Here is a 16,170-nt window from a genome sequence, read left to right on the forward strand (position 1 = left end):
ACCGGCACGAGCCAGCTGCTCGACGTGCTCTCCACCAGGTTTGGTTCCGTCGATCGCTCCGCCGTCGTCGTCCAGTACAACGGCCTCAGCATCGCTAACGTGCACCTCACCGGCGGCCGCTTTGACGACCGCGGCTTTGAGGCCTACGTCGACGCCAAGTCGCGCGAGATTGATAACATTGTCTCCAAGTGGGACCCCGACCTCGTAGTCGGCGACTTCAACGCCGACACAACAGTGCACCAGGCGGACCGCGCAGGCCAGGCCCTCGTGTGCGGCTACACCAGCCTGCCACAATCCACCAAGGCCACGTTCCGCTCCTACTACGGCGATGTCCACACACGGCTCGAACAGTGGGGCTACCGGGCGTGCACCCCCACCGTACCACCGTACCAGACGTCCGTGTACGGTGGCATGGTGGACTGGATCTACCAGAGAGCATCGAGGATCCCCGATGGCCCCCTGGTGACCCGCTGTGTTGATGCGATCGGCCCGCGGATCAGCGATCACAATGCCGTTGTCGCCATGTGGACACTATAGGGTTTAAATGTTTTAGGGTTTAGGGTTTAGGGTTTAACTACCCTTTGCGCGGCAGGGCAGCTTGGGCTTTGTGTATTTCCACCTGGACGCTGACTCAATCGCGACCTCTTTTTGACCAGGCTGGTTGAAGGTCCCTGAGACAGTAAACAGTAGAGTAGAGTAGAGTTTAGACTAAAGTATTCCGAGTCGAGTTGCTTGCTTCCTATGAATATTAAGTTGTTCGGGGACAAGTTAATATTAAATGTGATAATTAAACGTTTCATCGAGCAGGACTGAGTACTGGGACCCAGTGGTGGTACCGTCTACGGGGTCTGACATAGTAGAGTACCTACCACTTATCATCCCTGTATCGGTAACCGGAAGAGTCGCTGTTGGGGTTGTACGTTGCCGCTTCACGCCAGACCACCCTTGTCGGCCTTGCTACAGCAATGTACGTCTTGCCGTTGACTCCCCTCTTCTTGCTTCCAATGCACGTGCGTGCAATGTATGGTGGCAGTCCCGTCTTTGTCCGTCCTTCGCGCGGCAGACATTGGTCTCCGTGGGTTCGGGGCAACTTGTCTGACTTTGAGTATTTCTGTCTGGACGTAGAATCGCTTATACGTCTGCCCAGGTAATCTTCGGACGCCGGCATCCGTTGTGCGGGTTTTGTTGACTTTGATCGGCGATCCCACTTGTTGTCATTGCGTTGTCGGGAGGATCGCGTGTTGTATCGGTCCTGGGGGGAAGAACTGCGTCGAGATTCCTGGTCGTAGTCGCGCGTTGGAGATCGCTCACGTCTTTGGGATTGCCCACGTACCGGGGATTGCCCACGTACCGGGGATTGCCCACGTACCGGGGATTGCTCACGTCTTTGGGATTGCCCACGTACCGGGGATCGCTCTCGGGGGAATAGTTTCATCTCCCGTCTGTTGTCACCACCACCATAACCTTCGTCACTTTCCTCTATATAATTTTTCCCCGACGTCCCCCGTCCGCCCCTACTACGAAGGTCTTTGCTCTTATCTATACGGTCGGTGCGTGGCTTGTAATCCATTAGATCCCCTCTCCGCACTTTGGTCCCGTGTCGAGACGTGTACGGCGCCACGTAGTAGTCCGAGTCCGAGTTCGAACTAAGGCTCAGATCAGACAGCATAGTAATTTTTTTTTATATTTTCTAGTGCTTATCGTTTTTGGTATCCGTGTTTTAATTACATGATATATTATTTATTTTTCCTTTTTTTTTATGTTTAGAACACTACACCATATTTCCCGTGAATGTCACACTCGACACATTCTTGGCAAACTGTTCGTCGTATCCGCACACAATGTCCCACTTCCCCCCCGCCCCCAGTCGGAACGAGTGCACCCGTCCCACAATGTCCCCCAGGCGCTCGCTCGGCCCCGCGTCCTCCGGCAGCCCCCGCAGCAGCTTCTCAAAGCACACCAGCGTCCGCACATGTCCCTTGCGGTCCTTGTCGTACCGGTCCCGCGCAAAGCTCTGCCGGTACACGTGCGCCAGCATCCGCGCAAACAGGTCCTCGAGCTCCCTGCGGTACCGCGCGTACAGCGCATTCTGCCTCTGACGCGGCTGGTACATCTCGTTGTAGTGTCGAAAGAACGTCTCCCGGTCGTCCCAGCTGTCGTACAGAGACACCAGCGGCGCGTGTCGCGCCAGCAGCGCACTCAGCAGAAGTGTGTGCATCGGAACGCAGATCAGCGGCAGCGTGTTCAGCGACAGCAGCGGCTGCAGCAGCGGCGGGTGCCCGCACGACTTGCACACCAGGGGCGAGCTCATCGAGCCCCGCAGCCGGTTCACCAGGCACAGCGTGCACGTCACAAACTCGCACTCCGTGCAGGCCACTGTGTCGCCCCGTGTGTTCTCGCACAGCCCACAGGCCACCGTGGCAGCGGCGCCCCCAGCACCCGGTCCCGACGTCTTGGTCCGCTTGGCGGGTCGCAGCGACATTCTACTTGTCTACTCGTCTATTCGTCTACTCGAAGGGTTCCACAGGGCGGTTTGTTCAAAAACCACCGGAAATGAAAAAGTGATCATCCCTCCAAACTCGCGTCTGCTATTTATACTACTTTTCCTCTTCTACTATCCCGCTTCTCCCGAAAACCGAATTTTCAACGCCTGTACACCTTGGCGTTCTCCGGGCAACACAATACTCTCTGTATACCCAAAAAACAAAAAACAAAACAATCCATGTCCGACCAAGACCTCGCTACTGCCCTGGCCCAGTGTCACCTCGACATTGTCGCCGCCCTCGGCATCGAACCGTGCCCGCCAACCTACGAGTCGTACATGCTCGACAGCGCCGTTGCCGAGGTCAAGCTGGCCTTTGACCTCATCCTAGTCGAGGACAACGACGGTTTGCAGATCCTGGCCGACTACCATGCGCAGAGCGCCGCGACCAAGTACCGGGCCATCATGGAAGAGATGGGCGTTGCCGACGACACCGGCTTTGTCGCCGCCCTCGGGCAGGGTGTCCTGGTGGCGCTCTCGTTTGTGAGCAACAAAATCGATTAAAAAAAACAAAAATCGATTAAAATCTCTTTTGCTTGTGACTAGAGTGGGTGATGTATAAAACAATCAAAACTATCAGAAATGGGCGTCAACGGCCTCTCGCGCTTCATCACCACCCACGGGCTCAAGACCCCCCACCCCCTGGAGGCCTTTGCCGGCACCGCCGTGGCCATTGACACCAACCACCTGTGCATGCGCTACAAGCGCGCCTCCGGTCGGTACTGGAAGTGGAACGTTAAACGCATCGACCGGCTCTTCCAGGAAAACGACATCAAGGCCATCTACGTGATCGACTCGCGACACAACCCGGACAAGGGCGCCCACCGAGCCGCCGCCGCCGCCGCCAGCGAGTCCGGCGAGTCCGGCAAGGGCAAGGGCAAGGGCAAGGCCAAGGGCAAGCCCAAGAAGGCCCGCAAGCCCAAGGCGAGGCCCGCGTACACGTTCGTCCGGACCCTCGTCGGCCGCACCCGCTTCGTGGTGGCGCCGGCCGAGGCCGAGGCCCACTGCGCCACCCTGCAGCGGGCCGGCATAGTGGACCACGTCATGAGCGGCGACAGCGACATCTACGCGCTCGGCTGCGGCTCCGTGCTCAACGACATTTCCTGCAAGGGCGACTCCGCCACCGTCAGCCAGGTCCTGCTCCCCTCCTTACTCGCCGCCGCCGGCGGTCTCACCGCGGACCAGTTCCGCGACGCGTGCGTGCTCTCGGGCACCGACTTTGACGCCGGCCTGCCCCGCACCGCCATGGTCAGGGCCATCAAGCTTGTCCAGACCCACTCCGACATAAACGCGGTGCTCGAGCAGTACTCGGACACCAACATGGTGAAGCGCATCCTCAATGCCAGGAAACACTTTGACCTCGCCTAAATTTTTAATTTTTTTTTACTAGAATAAATCAATAAAGGGAATATAAAAAATGAACGACCCCCTCTACTATGCCAACGAGGCCCTCACTGGCGAGACCGTCCCCGCCCTCAAAACGTGTGTAGGGCGCCTCGTCGTCAATGTGCGGGGCCGGCGCTACATGTTTGCCAACATTGACAACTGCGGTATGTTTATCCCGTTCGACGCCGCCAGTGCCAGTGGCCGGGTCCGGTTCTTCGGGACACGGAACCCGCGGAACATGGCCCTGCAGCACATGGTCGCCGGCCAGCTTGAGCATATTGTCATTGCACCCGAAGACCAGAAGTTCCGCTTTGCACCGACCGCGCCCACCGACTTTTCCAATGTCTTTGCGGTCACCCCGCTCACCTATGGCCAGAACATTGTCAACATGACCATCCGCAAAGGCACCCACTACCTCGGGCACGGCATCCCCGACGACAACGGCTACATGCAGGCCACCCTTACCCCAGACAGGGTCAGAATGGAGATTTTCCTCCTTGTCGAGAGTATCGGCGCTATGCGCGACACGGGTGTCTACTACAACAAGAACTACACGGGCGTTGTCGCCAACACGAGCGCCGACTGCATCGCCGAGAGGAACAAGTGGATCGCCACCCTGCCGCCCCCCAGCATCCACCACGCACAGGTCAAGCTTATCCTCGCCACCCCGTACGGCGAGAAGATGTGTCTCACCACCCGGGCGTTCGGCGGCGACAGCACCGCCGCCGCCGCCACCGCCGCCGCCGCCGATGTCGGCCGCCTGCACGCAGAGCCGCTCTACTACACAATGGACGAGCAGTCCACTTTCCTGCTCGAATACGTGAAGAACAACGAGTTCCGGGTGAGGGGACAGGGCGCCCAGGCCGGCAAGTACCTGGCCAGGGTCGGCGACAGCTACGACCTGGTGGGCGACATTGGCCTGGAGCGGACATCGCTCCTGCATCTGCGCATGCTCCACGGCGCCCAGAGCCAGGTCATGCTCGACATTACCCACGAGGGCCAGCCGCTCGTCCTGGTCAGAGACGGTCTGGCCGGCTACCTCCTGCAGCAGTCGCCCGCCGGAATCGATGCTAATACTGAGTCCCAGGCCATGCTAGTCTACGAGGGCCCGAACCTCCCCGAGTCCCCCTACAGCAAGCGCTGCTTCTCCGAGCTCGACACGCTCATCCAGGTGGCCAAGGTCGAGCGCCGCAAAGAGCTCGCCAAGCCCCTGTTTGCCACGCGGTACATTATCTACATGATTATAGTGGTCCTGATCCTGATCCTGGGCCGCAACATGCTGTTCAAGCCCAGCACGCCCAAAAAGACCTAGTATCCGACGTGGTCCTTGGTCTTGCCCGTGAAAATCAGAATCACCGTCAACAGCGTTCCCAGCACACCCGCAATGTACAGGTGCATCTTTTGCTCGCCAAACTCGGTCTTGGTAACCCCGTCGACCTCGACCGTTGGGGCCCTCGCGGTGACCATGGTTTTCGAGAGCAGGCTCGCAATCGCCATCCCCAGCAGCACGTAGCGGGGGAAGAAGAAGTAGATTCGCATGCTCACAAACAAAAGCGCGGCCGTCAGGACCATGACGGCGATCTTTTTGCGGTCCTTGAGCCCCTGGCGTCCGAAGACGGTGTACACATTAATGGGGATTTCCGGCAGCTGCGTGCCGTAGATTGCGAGCCAGTTGTACCCCATGTTTTTCATTTTATTCACAAGTGCTATATCCTAACAACAGGCAGGCGATTTCCGGCTTCCTGGCGCTGGCCATTGCCGTGCGGCCGTAGGCCCGTGAGTCAACTCGCGGGTCGGCCAGGAGTAGCCTCACGATCTGCATGGTCCCGACCTCGCACGCGTGGGAGAGCATTGTCCGGGGGCGTCTGGAACGCTGTCCGTCCACCGTAGCACCCGGGAGGGTGATGAGCTGGGTCGGGTCGACTCGCGGGTCGGCCAGCAGCAGTCGCACGACCCTCACGTCCTGGCTTGCGATCGCGCTCTGTAGGGCGAGGTTCTCAAAGTCCTCGGGGTTAAAGAGCGGATTGTTCAGCAGCACACGCAAAACCCCAACCTGGCCCATGCGCGCGGCCACCGCCAGGGCCGTGGAGCCGCAGGTGGCCATCTCCGGGGACATCAGCGAGGCCCGGATGCAGGGGTCCTGTAGCAGCAGGCGCAGGACGCCGACGTGCCCGTGGCGACACGCCTTGATCAGAGCCAGGCACTGGAACCCGTTGTTGGACACGCGGTCGTCCAGCAGGAGCACCCGCACTATGGCTGCGTGGTTGTGCTCCACGGCCTGCACGAGCGCCTCCGTGTTCCGCGGGCACGCCTTGAGCTTCTTGCCGGCCAGGATGCGCCTTACCGTCGACGTGTAGTTGTTGGTGGAGGCCACTATGAGCACCGTGCAGAGCAGGTCCGACGAGGCAAACGGGAAGTGGTGCAGCCTGGAAAACACTTCTTCATTTTCCCGAACTAGACACTGGACGATGAGCGTCTCGGCGACGTGCGCGTTGGTCTCCAGCACAAACACCAGCAGCTCCCGATTGGCGGCGTCAAACAGGTAGTCCACGTCCGCGTCTTCCAGCGCCGTCTTGCAGGTCAGTCCAATGTCATAGGCGCTGCAGTGCTCTGCGGGGACGAGGCGCACCGGGCCGCCGCGGAGGCTCACGTGCTTGGGCGGCGGCGTGGCGGCGTACTTGGGCGGCGGCGCGGTCGCCTTCCCCAGGAGGCTCTTGAATGCTTTTACAACCTTCATTGTGTTTTGTTTTCTTGTTTTCTACATATCTTTTATACACGCGCATACATGTATAAAAAACGATTTCTTTTTTTCGCCACTCTGCAACACATTATCACACACACACACACACACACACACACACACACACACACACACACACACACACACACACACACACACACACACACATACACGCACACAATGAAAGACCTCTTGAACGGGCGCAAGCTGTACCCGCACCAGCAGCGGGCCGTCGATGAGCTGCTCGGCACCCAGTGTGCGGCAGGCGTCTACTTCCTCAATGCACCCACGGGCTGTGGCAAGTCCATCATGTCTGTGGCTCTCTGCGCCAGCGCCGGCGGGAGCATTATTACAACCACCAAGGCGCTGCAGTGGCAGTACGAGGCCGACTTCCCCGAGGTCGCCCTGCTGATGGGTCGCGGCAACTACCAGTGTGCTCTGGCCCACGAGCACGAGCCCCTCGAGTACCGCATCGACGTCGGCGGCGTGACGAAACTAACTACTGTTCCCGTCGTCAACCCGTGCCCGCTGGACATTCGTCCCGCGTGGACAGACAAGGAGGGCAAGGCCGTCTACCCGACCGGCCCCCACTATGATGAGTGCGCCTACCCGGAGGCGGTGCGCCGCTTCACGGCAGCCCGTGTCACCGTTTCGAACTTTGCTCTCCACTCCTTCCGCCCCAAGGAGGCGGACTGCATCGTGGTCGACGAGGCCCACGAGCTCGAGGCTACCATGAGAGAGTGGGGCTCGCTGCGCCGGGCGCTGGATGAGAGGCCCATCGGTGGAATCTGTTTCCTCGCGAAGCGCCTGGCCAGCCGGTCCGCACCCTGCAAGGCCTTCTTGGAGGCGGCCCGCGACGTCCAGCCCCTTTCAGAGTGTATGTCCGGCGTGGACACCGACGAGGCCTCCGATGCCCCCCTCGCGTTCGGCTCGCCCATGTACAACGGACTCATGCGTTACCACGCGAGTGTCAAGGCGATGATGGGCATGCTCGCCCACGTCCAGGGCGCGCTGCTCAAGGGCAACGAGGACCCGGTCGCGGCGCCGCTCGCGAGGCTCGAGGCTCTCGACAAGAAGCTGTGCTGGGTCCGGGACGTGCCGCGCAACTACCTGGCCTCTCTTATGTCTCACTACAGCACGGGGGAGCGGGAGCTTCATGTCACACTACGAAACCTCGCCCCGATCTTTAAGAAGCTGTTTGGTGCCTACAGGCGCGTGTACCTGGTGTCGGCGACCATCGTGAACCCGGGGACGCTGTGCGCGGTGCTGGGCATCCGATACTCGGACACACACTCTGTCCACATGGAGTCGCAGTTCCCGGCGGCCAACCACGCGATCCGTGATATCAGCAACAACGTCCAGGTCCTGGCCCGCACGCTGCACGACCAGGTCAGGGACTGGCAGGCCGGCCTGATTGACACGATCCTCGACAAACACGCTGGCCAGAGGGGACTGGTCATGACGGCATCCCACGAGCATGCCGAGCTCATAGTGCGTTACACGAAGCCGCGGTCGAGCCGCCGCATGCTGCTCGTCAAGTCAAACCTAGTCCCCGTCCAGTGTGCGCTCGAGCTGGCAAGGGACGTCCCGGACATGGTGTACGTATCGAGCTCAATGCACACGGGCGTGGACCTGCCCGGCGACTTGTCGGAGTTCCAGATCATTGCCAAGATCCCGAGACTGTCGCCACACGACCCGATCGTCAAGTACAACCGGGGCAAGTTCGCGGAGTGGTACGACGACCAGGCGGCCATGGGGGTGATTCAGAGGCTGGGGCGCAGTGTGAGACAAAAGACGGATATTGTACATTCCTATTTCCTGGACCGGCTGACCGGCCCCATATTCCGCCGACTCCCCGAAACGATGGTTGTGCGGTTTGGCGCGATCGACGATATGAAATAAAATCACCCTACTAGAACTTTTAAAAATCAAATTTCAAATTTCAAATTTCAAAAACCTGGCCCAAAAACCTGGCCCAAAAAAAAATATGTCTCAAAAACTGTGTTTCAAAAATCATGTTTCAAAAATCATGTTTCAAAAATCATGTTTCAAAAATCATGTTTCAAAAATCAAATTTCAACAATCACGCTTCAAAAACCTGGCCCAAAAATTGTGTCTCAAAAACTGTGTCTCAAAAATCATGTTTCAAAAATCACGCTTCAAAAACCTGGCCCAAAAATTGTGTCTCAAAAATTGTGTCTCAAAAATTGTGTCTCAAAAACTAGGTTTCAAAAATCATGTTTCAAATTTCAAATTTCAACAATCACGCTTCAAAACCTGGCCCAAAAATTGTGTCTCAAAAACTGTGTCTCAAAAATCATGTTTCAAAAATCACGCTTCAAAAACCTGGCCCAAAAATTGTGTTTCAAAAACATGGCTCAAAAAATACGTTTCAAAAACATGGCTCAAAAAATACGTTTCAAAATCATGTTTCAAAAAATCAAATTTCAATGTACAATTTTAAAACGTCGACACTCAATGAATTGAAAAGGCTCGAGATGTATGTGCGGATACTCGAGCTCGTCGCGTGTAAAGAATGTCAACGGGTGGAACGTGTCAAGGCCGAGATCACGCTCCTGGAGCGATATAAACACGAACAAGAGGATGACGCTAGAAGTAGCAAGATACGGACTGGCGGCTTATAATAAAACTAGAATAAAAATAAAAATGGTATATACGTATCTAGGGAAACAACTCTTGTCGAGATTAGAAATCGATGAAGACGAGATTGTTGACACGATGGAGATTCTGGGAATTGGTCAGCAGTACGACACTGACGTGCGTGCAAATCTTGTCGAGCTAATGACGCATCGCCTCAGTGGAGAAAAAAAGTGCTCAAGTGCCCAGGCTGGCCATGTGTTTGAGGTTTACATGAACAAGTGTGATACTTTCAACAAACTCGCACGAAAAGTACGTCTACTACCAGATGTCATCGATCTGCGGTATTTTGGAGCCCCAAAGCTGTCGACGTCGCTCGTGTGTATTGCAAATATGGACAGGATAATACGCGAATGTCCCCGTGACCCAAAATTGCGCTGGGTATATCGAGGAGTCCACCCGGATAGAATTCAAATTGTGCATACGTTAACATCAGACCGCCATCTAGCAAACCGGTACGAGTCCGCGCTTGTAAACTACGGCTTCACGTCGTGTACAACAAACATACACCAGGCGAACCGGTTTGCGTCTACGGAAAAGAAGTGCTGTATACTCCGATTTCGCATACCCGAATCAGTTGCGTATTTTGACGCTCGCAAAATAAACACAATGGGCGAGGAAGAACTTGTGATTAGACGCAACACGACATTTTCGGCCTTCAGGCCAGTCTTTCGCCTGGATGATGATACACAGGTGATTGAGTGCGTATTGAGGATATCGCCTGCACCACTGGCCGACTATTTGACATGAATGTGTTTCAAAAACATGGCTCAAAAATTGTGTTTCAAAAACACGTTTCAAAAACACGTTTCAAAAACTAGAGCTCAAAACTCATGTTTCAAATTTCAAATTTCAACAATCACGCTTCAAAAACCTGGCCCAAAAATTGTGTTTCAAAAACTGTGTTTCAAAAACCCGGCTCAAAAAATACGTTTCAAAATCATGTTTCAAAAAATCAAATTTCAATGTACAATTTTAAAACGTCACACTCAATGAAATATGTATTTTGAAAAAAGTAAATGCCAGTGTTCAAGGAGAAGGGGGAACGACTGCTCGCAGCGCTGAACATTTCACGACAAACAACGCACTCCTATCCCTACTATGCATCCTTGTCCCGCGAGCACTTCATGGAGGCCGTTTGCGAGGTTGGACGTGTAGTCGGTGAGTCGATAACGCTTTCCGATGATCCGTGCGCCAGCCTGGTGTACGCAATGACAATGCACGTCGCCGGTGAAAGGAAATGCGGCAGCGCGGACGCTCGCCACGTCCTTGAGGTGTACATGAACAGCCGCGAGACCTTCAATAAACTCGCGCGTGACCTCGTGTTGCCTGACCGAATCCCCCTCGGGTACTTTGGCTCACCTGCCAATGCAACCGGGCTCGTGTGTCTCACAAACATGGACCGAATCATTCTAGAACACGGGAATCAGTCACAGAACGATGGACTCGGCTGGGTATATCGAGCTGTTCCCCCCAGCCTGGTGGAAACGATCACATTGTTCGCGGTAACACAGCAAGAAGAGTTCCACGCAGCGCTGCTCAACTTTGCTTTCACATCATGTACAACGGATCTGGAGGTGGCCAGTCGACTAGTGTCTCGTGACCGCGGGTGCTGTGTGCTTGCGTTCCAGATCCCAGAGGAGGTCAACTACTTTGACGGCCGTGTCTTTAACACGATGGGGGAGGGGGAGATTATCATTCAACGCAACACGTATTTCAGCAACTTCCAGAAACCCGCAGACCCTGTGAACGGGATCACGGTGGTAGAGTGCACACTGGATTTGCTCCAGCGCCCGCTATCCATCTACATTTCAAAGGTGCGCTGACTCGTGACTGACCAGACAAGTCAGGCTATCAATTCACCAAGGTCAAAAGTCAAAATCAATAAAGTTTATTTATTAATGTACAAGAGTCTATACAACAGTAGAGGCTACACCGCACAAGCAAGGGGCCCTAGAGCCCCATGTCCACTCGGCTCATCACAATCCCCGCCAGCGGGAGCACCATCTTCCCGGGCTCCACCGTTACCGGCACGCGTCGGCCCGTCAGGCTCTCGATCGCCGACATCGTCGTCTGTGCCACCATCTTTGTCAGCTTGTCAATGGCCGCCCGGGACTCGGCCGCCGTCGCCCTCTTCTCGCTCAGCTCCAGCAGCAGCGCCACGCCCACGTCCGTGTACTGCAGCACCGCCGTGTACAGGCACGCCGCGACCGCCATCTTGTCACTCGTGGTCCGGAGCATCCTAGTGTTGGCGACCTCTCCGAGGTGGTGGCACAGGAAGCGCACAGTGTTCTGCGGAGAGACCCGGCTCTCGTAGTCCCGCAGCTTCGGCAGGTCCATGTCGCGTACCTGGACCAGGTACAGCACAAACTTCTCAATCACGGGGTTGCCGGGGTCCCGGATCACCCGCTCGCTCGCCTCCCCAAACCCCATGCACTCGCCGTCCAGCGCAGCTCCTCCACCTCCGCCTCCCCCTAGGCCCTGCTCCACGTCCACGTCCCCGTCACCCCCAAGCACAATCCGCGCACCTCCCTTGCGCAGGTACTCGGCGTAGTGCGGGTTGTGCACAAACCCGCTCGTAATCCGCTTCCCGGTAGCGTACGAGAACAGCGTTCGGCAATCTTGCATTGTGCAGAACATCTGGTCGCAGCCCGCAACCTTGTTGATAAGGGCGCCACAGTTCCGGTTGGGACACGCTGTCGTCGTCGATCGCAGGTGCGTCACCGTCGCCAGCTCGTCCCTGTCGCACACGTGGCTGTCCAGAAGCTCCATGGCCAGGGCATTGAGGTTGATCATCCGCATCTCCGCGCTGTACGAGCTGGCGCCCTCGACCCCCAGGTCCTTCATGCAGCAGGGGCAGTAGCCCTTGCGACAGTCCACGCACAGCCCCGACTCCCCCAGCTTGCCTCTGCACCTTGGCGTCCCACACCCAACGAGAGCCTTCTTCACCGGCTGCGCGTCCGGCTCGGCCTCCACCACGTTCTCCCGAAGCAGCGCGTTAATATACTTTAGAATGACCTTGACCGGCACCAGTGCAAGGTCGAACTTGCCGTTCTTCCACGCCACCGGCACCGCCTTCGGCCCCATGGCCGCCACGCACATGTCCGTGGTGTCCATCTCGGACCGCCGCTTCTTCACAAGCCCCCGGGCAAGCTGTGGAGCCACTCCCATATCGTGCACAGCCCCGCGTATGATGGTCGCAACGTTGACAAGGGGCTCTGCGTTCCGGTTGGGCTCGTCGAGCTGCAGCAGGAACCGGTCCCCCCACGCGGAGTACTTGGCCCGCACCGGCTCCGGCAGCCCCCGGGTCATGGCGGTGGTGTAGCGCTCATTGCACGACATGCACGTCGGGCCCGACTTGCTGGAGGTGGCCGCGTTCCGCACCATGCAGAGGCTACACTCGTGTAGCAGGCAGAACGGGCACCGCACAAACGGCGTGTCGGGCATGTCGGTGCTGTCCATGCAGCAGATCGTGCACTCGACGACGGGCATTTTTAGCCGGGAGAGTCGGACAGCCGCGTAGAGGAGGAGTGCCACACAGGTGTAGAAGAGACTATAGTATCGAAGTGTGTACAGTACCACTGGTGCTAGGTGCATGTACACAGTGGCTGTAATCAAAATCAAAAGTATGATTGTGATTATGAATACCCTGGTCATTCTGCTCGTGCTATATATACAAGAAACGGGCCAGAGTACAACGACCATCAGCCAGTCCTGGCTGATGAGCCGCTGTTTTTGATTTTTGGTCACGTCCAGGTGTTCCCACCGGCTCCCGTCCCGACCTGTGCACGTGTCTGCCGGGTTTTCGACTTTAAAACGATACAATTATTTTGAAATAAACAGATGTATTTTGAAAAAAGTAGCACAATTGGATCACAGTGTCTGTGCGATTTAGTAGACAATGTCCCAAAGCCAATTGGGATGCGACCATCGCTCAAGAGTGCATTGTTCTCCGCTGCGGCTGGCGACAAGCAGTTGCAATGTTGTGTGACCCAAATTATCAACGTCGTTGAAAAGTATGCTGTGGAACAGCAACAGACCACAATATACTCTTGGGCGGCGAGCCGGTGTACCTTCCTCGAGTGTCTCCAGTCCCTGTTCAAGAAAATCCGTCTATCCGACAAGAGATGCGAATTTCTGCTGTACTTGAAACAGAACCAGTTTGCGCACAAGCTCGAGTTCTACACGATATGTCTGGAGCTAGGCGTGTACGACTGGAACCAGTGTTATAGAGACACCCAGTTGGATTTGCTGCGAGTTCTGCTGATTGCCCTTGCTAACAGAACCAAGGAGGACGTTGATTTGACGGCTATGCAAGCGTACGTGCGGAACAGCGAAAGGAGGCGCGAGTCAAAGGTCGAGAGACGGGCGATATCAAAGATCGAAGACTCGGACCTCGACGGCATCATTGAATTGAAAACACTAGAGATGCATGTGAGGAAACTCGAGTTGGACGTGTGTAAAGAATGTCAATCGTATTTCGTGGACGGGTTTAACGTGGACGCACATCAGAAAAGGGGGGAACGTGTCAAGGCCGAGATCACGCTCCTGGAGCGATATATACACGAACAAGAGTGTGACTCTAGAAGTAGCAAGATACGGCGACTGGGCTGAGGGGAGCCTTGATCGATTTTTAAAAATAAATAAATAAACAACTCACAAATCGCGTTCTAAAAATCACCTCCAAAAACCCGACTCACGTCCACGTGTTCCTACTCGCCCCCGACCCCTCGTCAGGGTGCACGTGTCCACCAGCGTACCCTTGGTGTTGTAGTACTCAAACTTGACGCTCGCCGCACCCGCGGTGCACTTGAGGGCCCCCTGGCTGTTCGGGAGCACGTCGTGGTGCGCGTGGACCGTAAACCCGGACGCCGCCGTCACGGAGCCCTCGCAGCTGTCCTCGGCCCGGTCGCCATCGTTCTTGCCGGACCCGGTCATGAAGGCCATCATGCCGCCCCACCCGGCCAGCTTGCCGTACGACTTGCCGCCGACCTGGTACTCGACGCTTTCGTCCGGATACGAGTACCGCCCCATGCCGTGGTCGTGGCCCGTAAAGATAGCGTCGATGCCCTTCTCGGCGAGCGGGAACACAAACAGGTCTGCCTCGCAGCTGCCCGCGCAGCAGTACCTGAAGGTGCTGAACGGCGACCAATGGTTGACGAGGAACCTGAACTTGACGGCCGTGTTGGCCATGGACGCAGTAAGCGCTATGCTAAGCCAGGTGTACTGGCTCGACCCCTTGCTGAACCCGCCGCCACCCAGGTCAGACGTCGTGGCCAGCACAAACCACTGGATGTTGCCCATGATAAACGTGTAGTACGGCGCACCCTCGTAGGACGGGACTATCACGTTGCCGGGCAGCGCCGTGCCCGGCTTGAGGTTAAAGTACTCAATGAACGCGGCGGCGTCGTCGCCGCTGGCCATGTCGTAGTCGTGGTTGCCAATGGCCGGAAAGATACGCTTGGCCGCCAGCAGACCGGCAAAGTGCTTGCCGATGCCGGCCTTGAACCCCGCGTGCCCCGCGGGCCCCTTGGTATCGGGATCGGTGTAGTCGAGGTCACCCGCAGTGACGAGGTACGCCGGGCCCCAGGGCGCGGAGAGCGTGGCGAGGCTCTCGTACACGTCCTGGTCAATATCCGACACTACCATGAATGTGAGACTAGAGGTGTCCGTGCTGACAACAGTGCCCGCACTAGAGCTTGAGTTTCCCGTGTTGGAGACGACAGTGCCTCCCGTGTTGGAGACGACAGTGCCCCCACTCGAGTTCTCTGTGTTAGTAGTGGTGGTAACATCGGTATCCGTGGTACTCCCTGATTTGTTGTAGAGTATAACACCTACAACGATACCCACGATCAGGAGGATAGCAAGGCCACCAACGGCAATCCAAACCCCAGACATTTTTATAGTATGTTCAGTATGCTCTAAGTCTCATTCCATAAAAAAAAAATCTTGCTTGAAGTGTGGGATAATTTTTTTTATTGATAAACGCTAAAACTACAACACAACACAGTGGTCACACTAGGGTCAAAGGTACAAGCGCGGCGACTTGTCCAGATTGCCAAGGTTCAGTGGTCGTACTAGGGTCAAAGGTACAAGCACGGCGACTTGTCCAGATTGCCAAGGTTCAGTGGTCGTACTAGGGTCAAAGGTACAAGCACGGCGACCTGTCCAGATTGCCAGGTTCAGTGACCACGCCACGATCAGAGGACAAGCACGGCGGCTTGTCCTCATCACTAGGTTAGGCTACAAACACAAACACATTACAAACACAAACACTTTAGACTGGTTTAGAGTAGTCTGCCAAACTCGGTAGCAGTGGCAGTGATTCTGGCAAGCCGTGCAAACCCGGCTGTAATAGGTCCGACTGCAGGGGAGGCAGGCCGTCCGGCTGCAGGGGAGGCAGGCCGTCCGGCTGCAGGGGAGGCAGGCCGTCCGGCAGCAGTGTCGCACCTTCTACCAGGTGCAGGGAAAGCAAAGCGTCAGTTTCTTCCAAGGATGGCAAGACTGACCAGTCCACGGTGTCAGACTCGCCCCTAGCCTTTTTGACAGCATCTCGATCCTCGACACTGTCACGTGTGCGCTTCCGACTAGGCGGTGGCCCCGACAGGTCCTTGGGCCCATCGTCAGCAGCGTCCACGCTCTTGGACTCCTTCGATGTGTCCTTGGGCTCCTTGGCAGTCTCGGTCTTCGGCGGGTCCTTGGGCGCCCTGGTCTCCTTGGCCGGCTCCTTGGACGGGTCCTTGGGCTCCTTGGCAGTCTCGGCCTTCGGCGGGTCCTTGGGCGCCCTGGCCTCCTTGGCCGGCTCCTTGGGCTCCTTGGCAGTCTCGGCCTTCGGCGGGTCCTT

At 56.6% G+C, this 16,170-nt stretch overlaps 13 protein-coding genes across 13 annotated transcripts in view; 8 read left to right on the forward strand and 5 right to left on the reverse strand.

The window, feature by feature from the left end:
* SARC_00085 (hypothetical protein) overlaps positions 1–537 on the forward strand; it is a gene marked incomplete at both ends in the record, with an annotated part of 741 nt that extends 204 nt beyond the window's left edge. The window contains one exon of the mRNA XM_014306255.1: positions 16–537. Within this exon, the coding sequence (XP_014161730.1) occupies positions 16–537 (522 nt within the window). The remainder of the gene's footprint in view (positions 1–15) is intronic.
* A 328-nt stretch (positions 538–865) lies between these two features.
* Positions 866–1,669, reverse strand: SARC_00086 (hypothetical protein; the record flags this gene model as incomplete). The annotated part of the gene is made up of 1 exon (XM_014306256.1): positions 866–1,669. The coding sequence occupies one exon, from the start codon at positions 1,667–1,669 to the stop codon at positions 866–868; it is 804 nt and encodes a 267-aa protein (XP_014161731.1).
* Positions 1,670–1,771: 102 nt separating this feature from the next.
* SARC_00087 (hypothetical protein) lies at positions 1,772–2,482 on the reverse strand (the record flags this gene model as incomplete). The annotated part of the gene is made up of 1 exon (XM_014306257.1): positions 1,772–2,482. One exon carries the CDS (start codon positions 2,480–2,482, stop codon positions 1,772–1,774), a length of 711 nt encoding a protein of 236 aa, XP_014161732.1.
* Positions 2,483–2,722: 240 nt separating this feature from the next.
* SARC_00088 (hypothetical protein) lies at positions 2,723–3,046 on the forward strand (the record flags this gene model as incomplete). Its single annotated transcript, XM_014306258.1, has 1 exon — positions 2,723–3,046. The coding sequence occupies one exon, from the start codon at positions 2,723–2,725 to the stop codon at positions 3,044–3,046; it is 324 nt and encodes a 107-aa protein (XP_014161733.1).
* A 78-nt stretch (positions 3,047–3,124) lies between these two features.
* On the forward strand, positions 3,125–3,910 carry SARC_00089 (hypothetical protein; the record flags this gene model as incomplete). Its single annotated transcript, XM_014306259.1, has 1 exon — positions 3,125–3,910. The coding sequence occupies one exon, from the start codon at positions 3,125–3,127 to the stop codon at positions 3,908–3,910; it is 786 nt and encodes a 261-aa protein (XP_014161734.1).
* A 49-nt stretch (positions 3,911–3,959) lies between these two features.
* Positions 3,960–5,240, forward strand: SARC_00090 (hypothetical protein; the record flags this gene model as incomplete). The annotated part of the gene is made up of 1 exon (XM_014306260.1): positions 3,960–5,240. One exon carries the CDS (start codon positions 3,960–3,962, stop codon positions 5,238–5,240), a length of 1,281 nt encoding a protein of 426 aa, XP_014161735.1.
* A 381-nt stretch (positions 5,241–5,621) lies between these two features.
* Positions 5,622–6,665, reverse strand: SARC_00091 (hypothetical protein; the record flags this gene model as incomplete). The annotated part of the gene is made up of 1 exon (XM_014306261.1): positions 5,622–6,665. The coding sequence occupies one exon, from the start codon at positions 6,663–6,665 to the stop codon at positions 5,622–5,624; it is 1,044 nt and encodes a 347-aa protein (XP_014161736.1).
* Positions 6,666–6,848: 183 nt separating this feature from the next.
* On the forward strand, positions 6,849–8,570 carry SARC_00092 (hypothetical protein; the record flags this gene model as incomplete). Its single annotated transcript, XM_014306262.1, has 1 exon — positions 6,849–8,570. One exon carries the CDS (start codon positions 6,849–6,851, stop codon positions 8,568–8,570), a length of 1,722 nt encoding a protein of 573 aa, XP_014161737.1.
* Positions 8,571–9,335: 765 nt separating this feature from the next.
* SARC_00093 (hypothetical protein) lies at positions 9,336–10,076 on the forward strand (the record flags this gene model as incomplete). The annotated part of the gene is made up of 1 exon (XM_014306263.1): positions 9,336–10,076. The coding sequence occupies one exon, from the start codon at positions 9,336–9,338 to the stop codon at positions 10,074–10,076; it is 741 nt and encodes a 246-aa protein (XP_014161738.1).
* A 269-nt stretch (positions 10,077–10,345) lies between these two features.
* On the forward strand, positions 10,346–11,152 carry SARC_00094 (hypothetical protein; the record flags this gene model as incomplete). The annotated part of the gene is made up of 1 exon (XM_014306264.1): positions 10,346–11,152. The coding sequence occupies one exon, from the start codon at positions 10,346–10,348 to the stop codon at positions 11,150–11,152; it is 807 nt and encodes a 268-aa protein (XP_014161739.1).
* A 127-nt stretch (positions 11,153–11,279) lies between these two features.
* SARC_00095 (hypothetical protein) lies at positions 11,280–12,818 on the reverse strand (the record flags this gene model as incomplete). The annotated part of the gene is made up of 1 exon (XM_014306265.1): positions 11,280–12,818. The coding sequence occupies one exon, from the start codon at positions 12,816–12,818 to the stop codon at positions 11,280–11,282; it is 1,539 nt and encodes a 512-aa protein (XP_014161740.1).
* Positions 12,819–13,247: 429 nt separating this feature from the next.
* On the forward strand, positions 13,248–13,940 carry SARC_00096 (hypothetical protein; the record flags this gene model as incomplete). Its single annotated transcript, XM_014306266.1, has 1 exon — positions 13,248–13,940. One exon carries the CDS (start codon positions 13,248–13,250, stop codon positions 13,938–13,940), a length of 693 nt encoding a protein of 230 aa, XP_014161741.1.
* A 63-nt stretch (positions 13,941–14,003) lies between these two features.
* On the reverse strand, positions 14,004–15,224 carry SARC_00097 (hypothetical protein; the record flags this gene model as incomplete). The annotated part of the gene is made up of 1 exon (XM_014306267.1): positions 14,004–15,224. The coding sequence occupies one exon, from the start codon at positions 15,222–15,224 to the stop codon at positions 14,004–14,006; it is 1,221 nt and encodes a 406-aa protein (XP_014161742.1).
* Positions 15,225–16,170: the final 946 nt, after the last annotated feature.

This window comes from Sphaeroforma arctica (assembly GCF_001186125.1).
Source record: "Sphaeroforma arctica JP610 unplaced genomic scaffold supercont1.2, whole genome shotgun sequence".
In the NCBI taxonomy this organism is placed as follows: domain Eukaryota; class Ichthyosporea; order Ichthyophonida; genus Sphaeroforma; species Sphaeroforma arctica.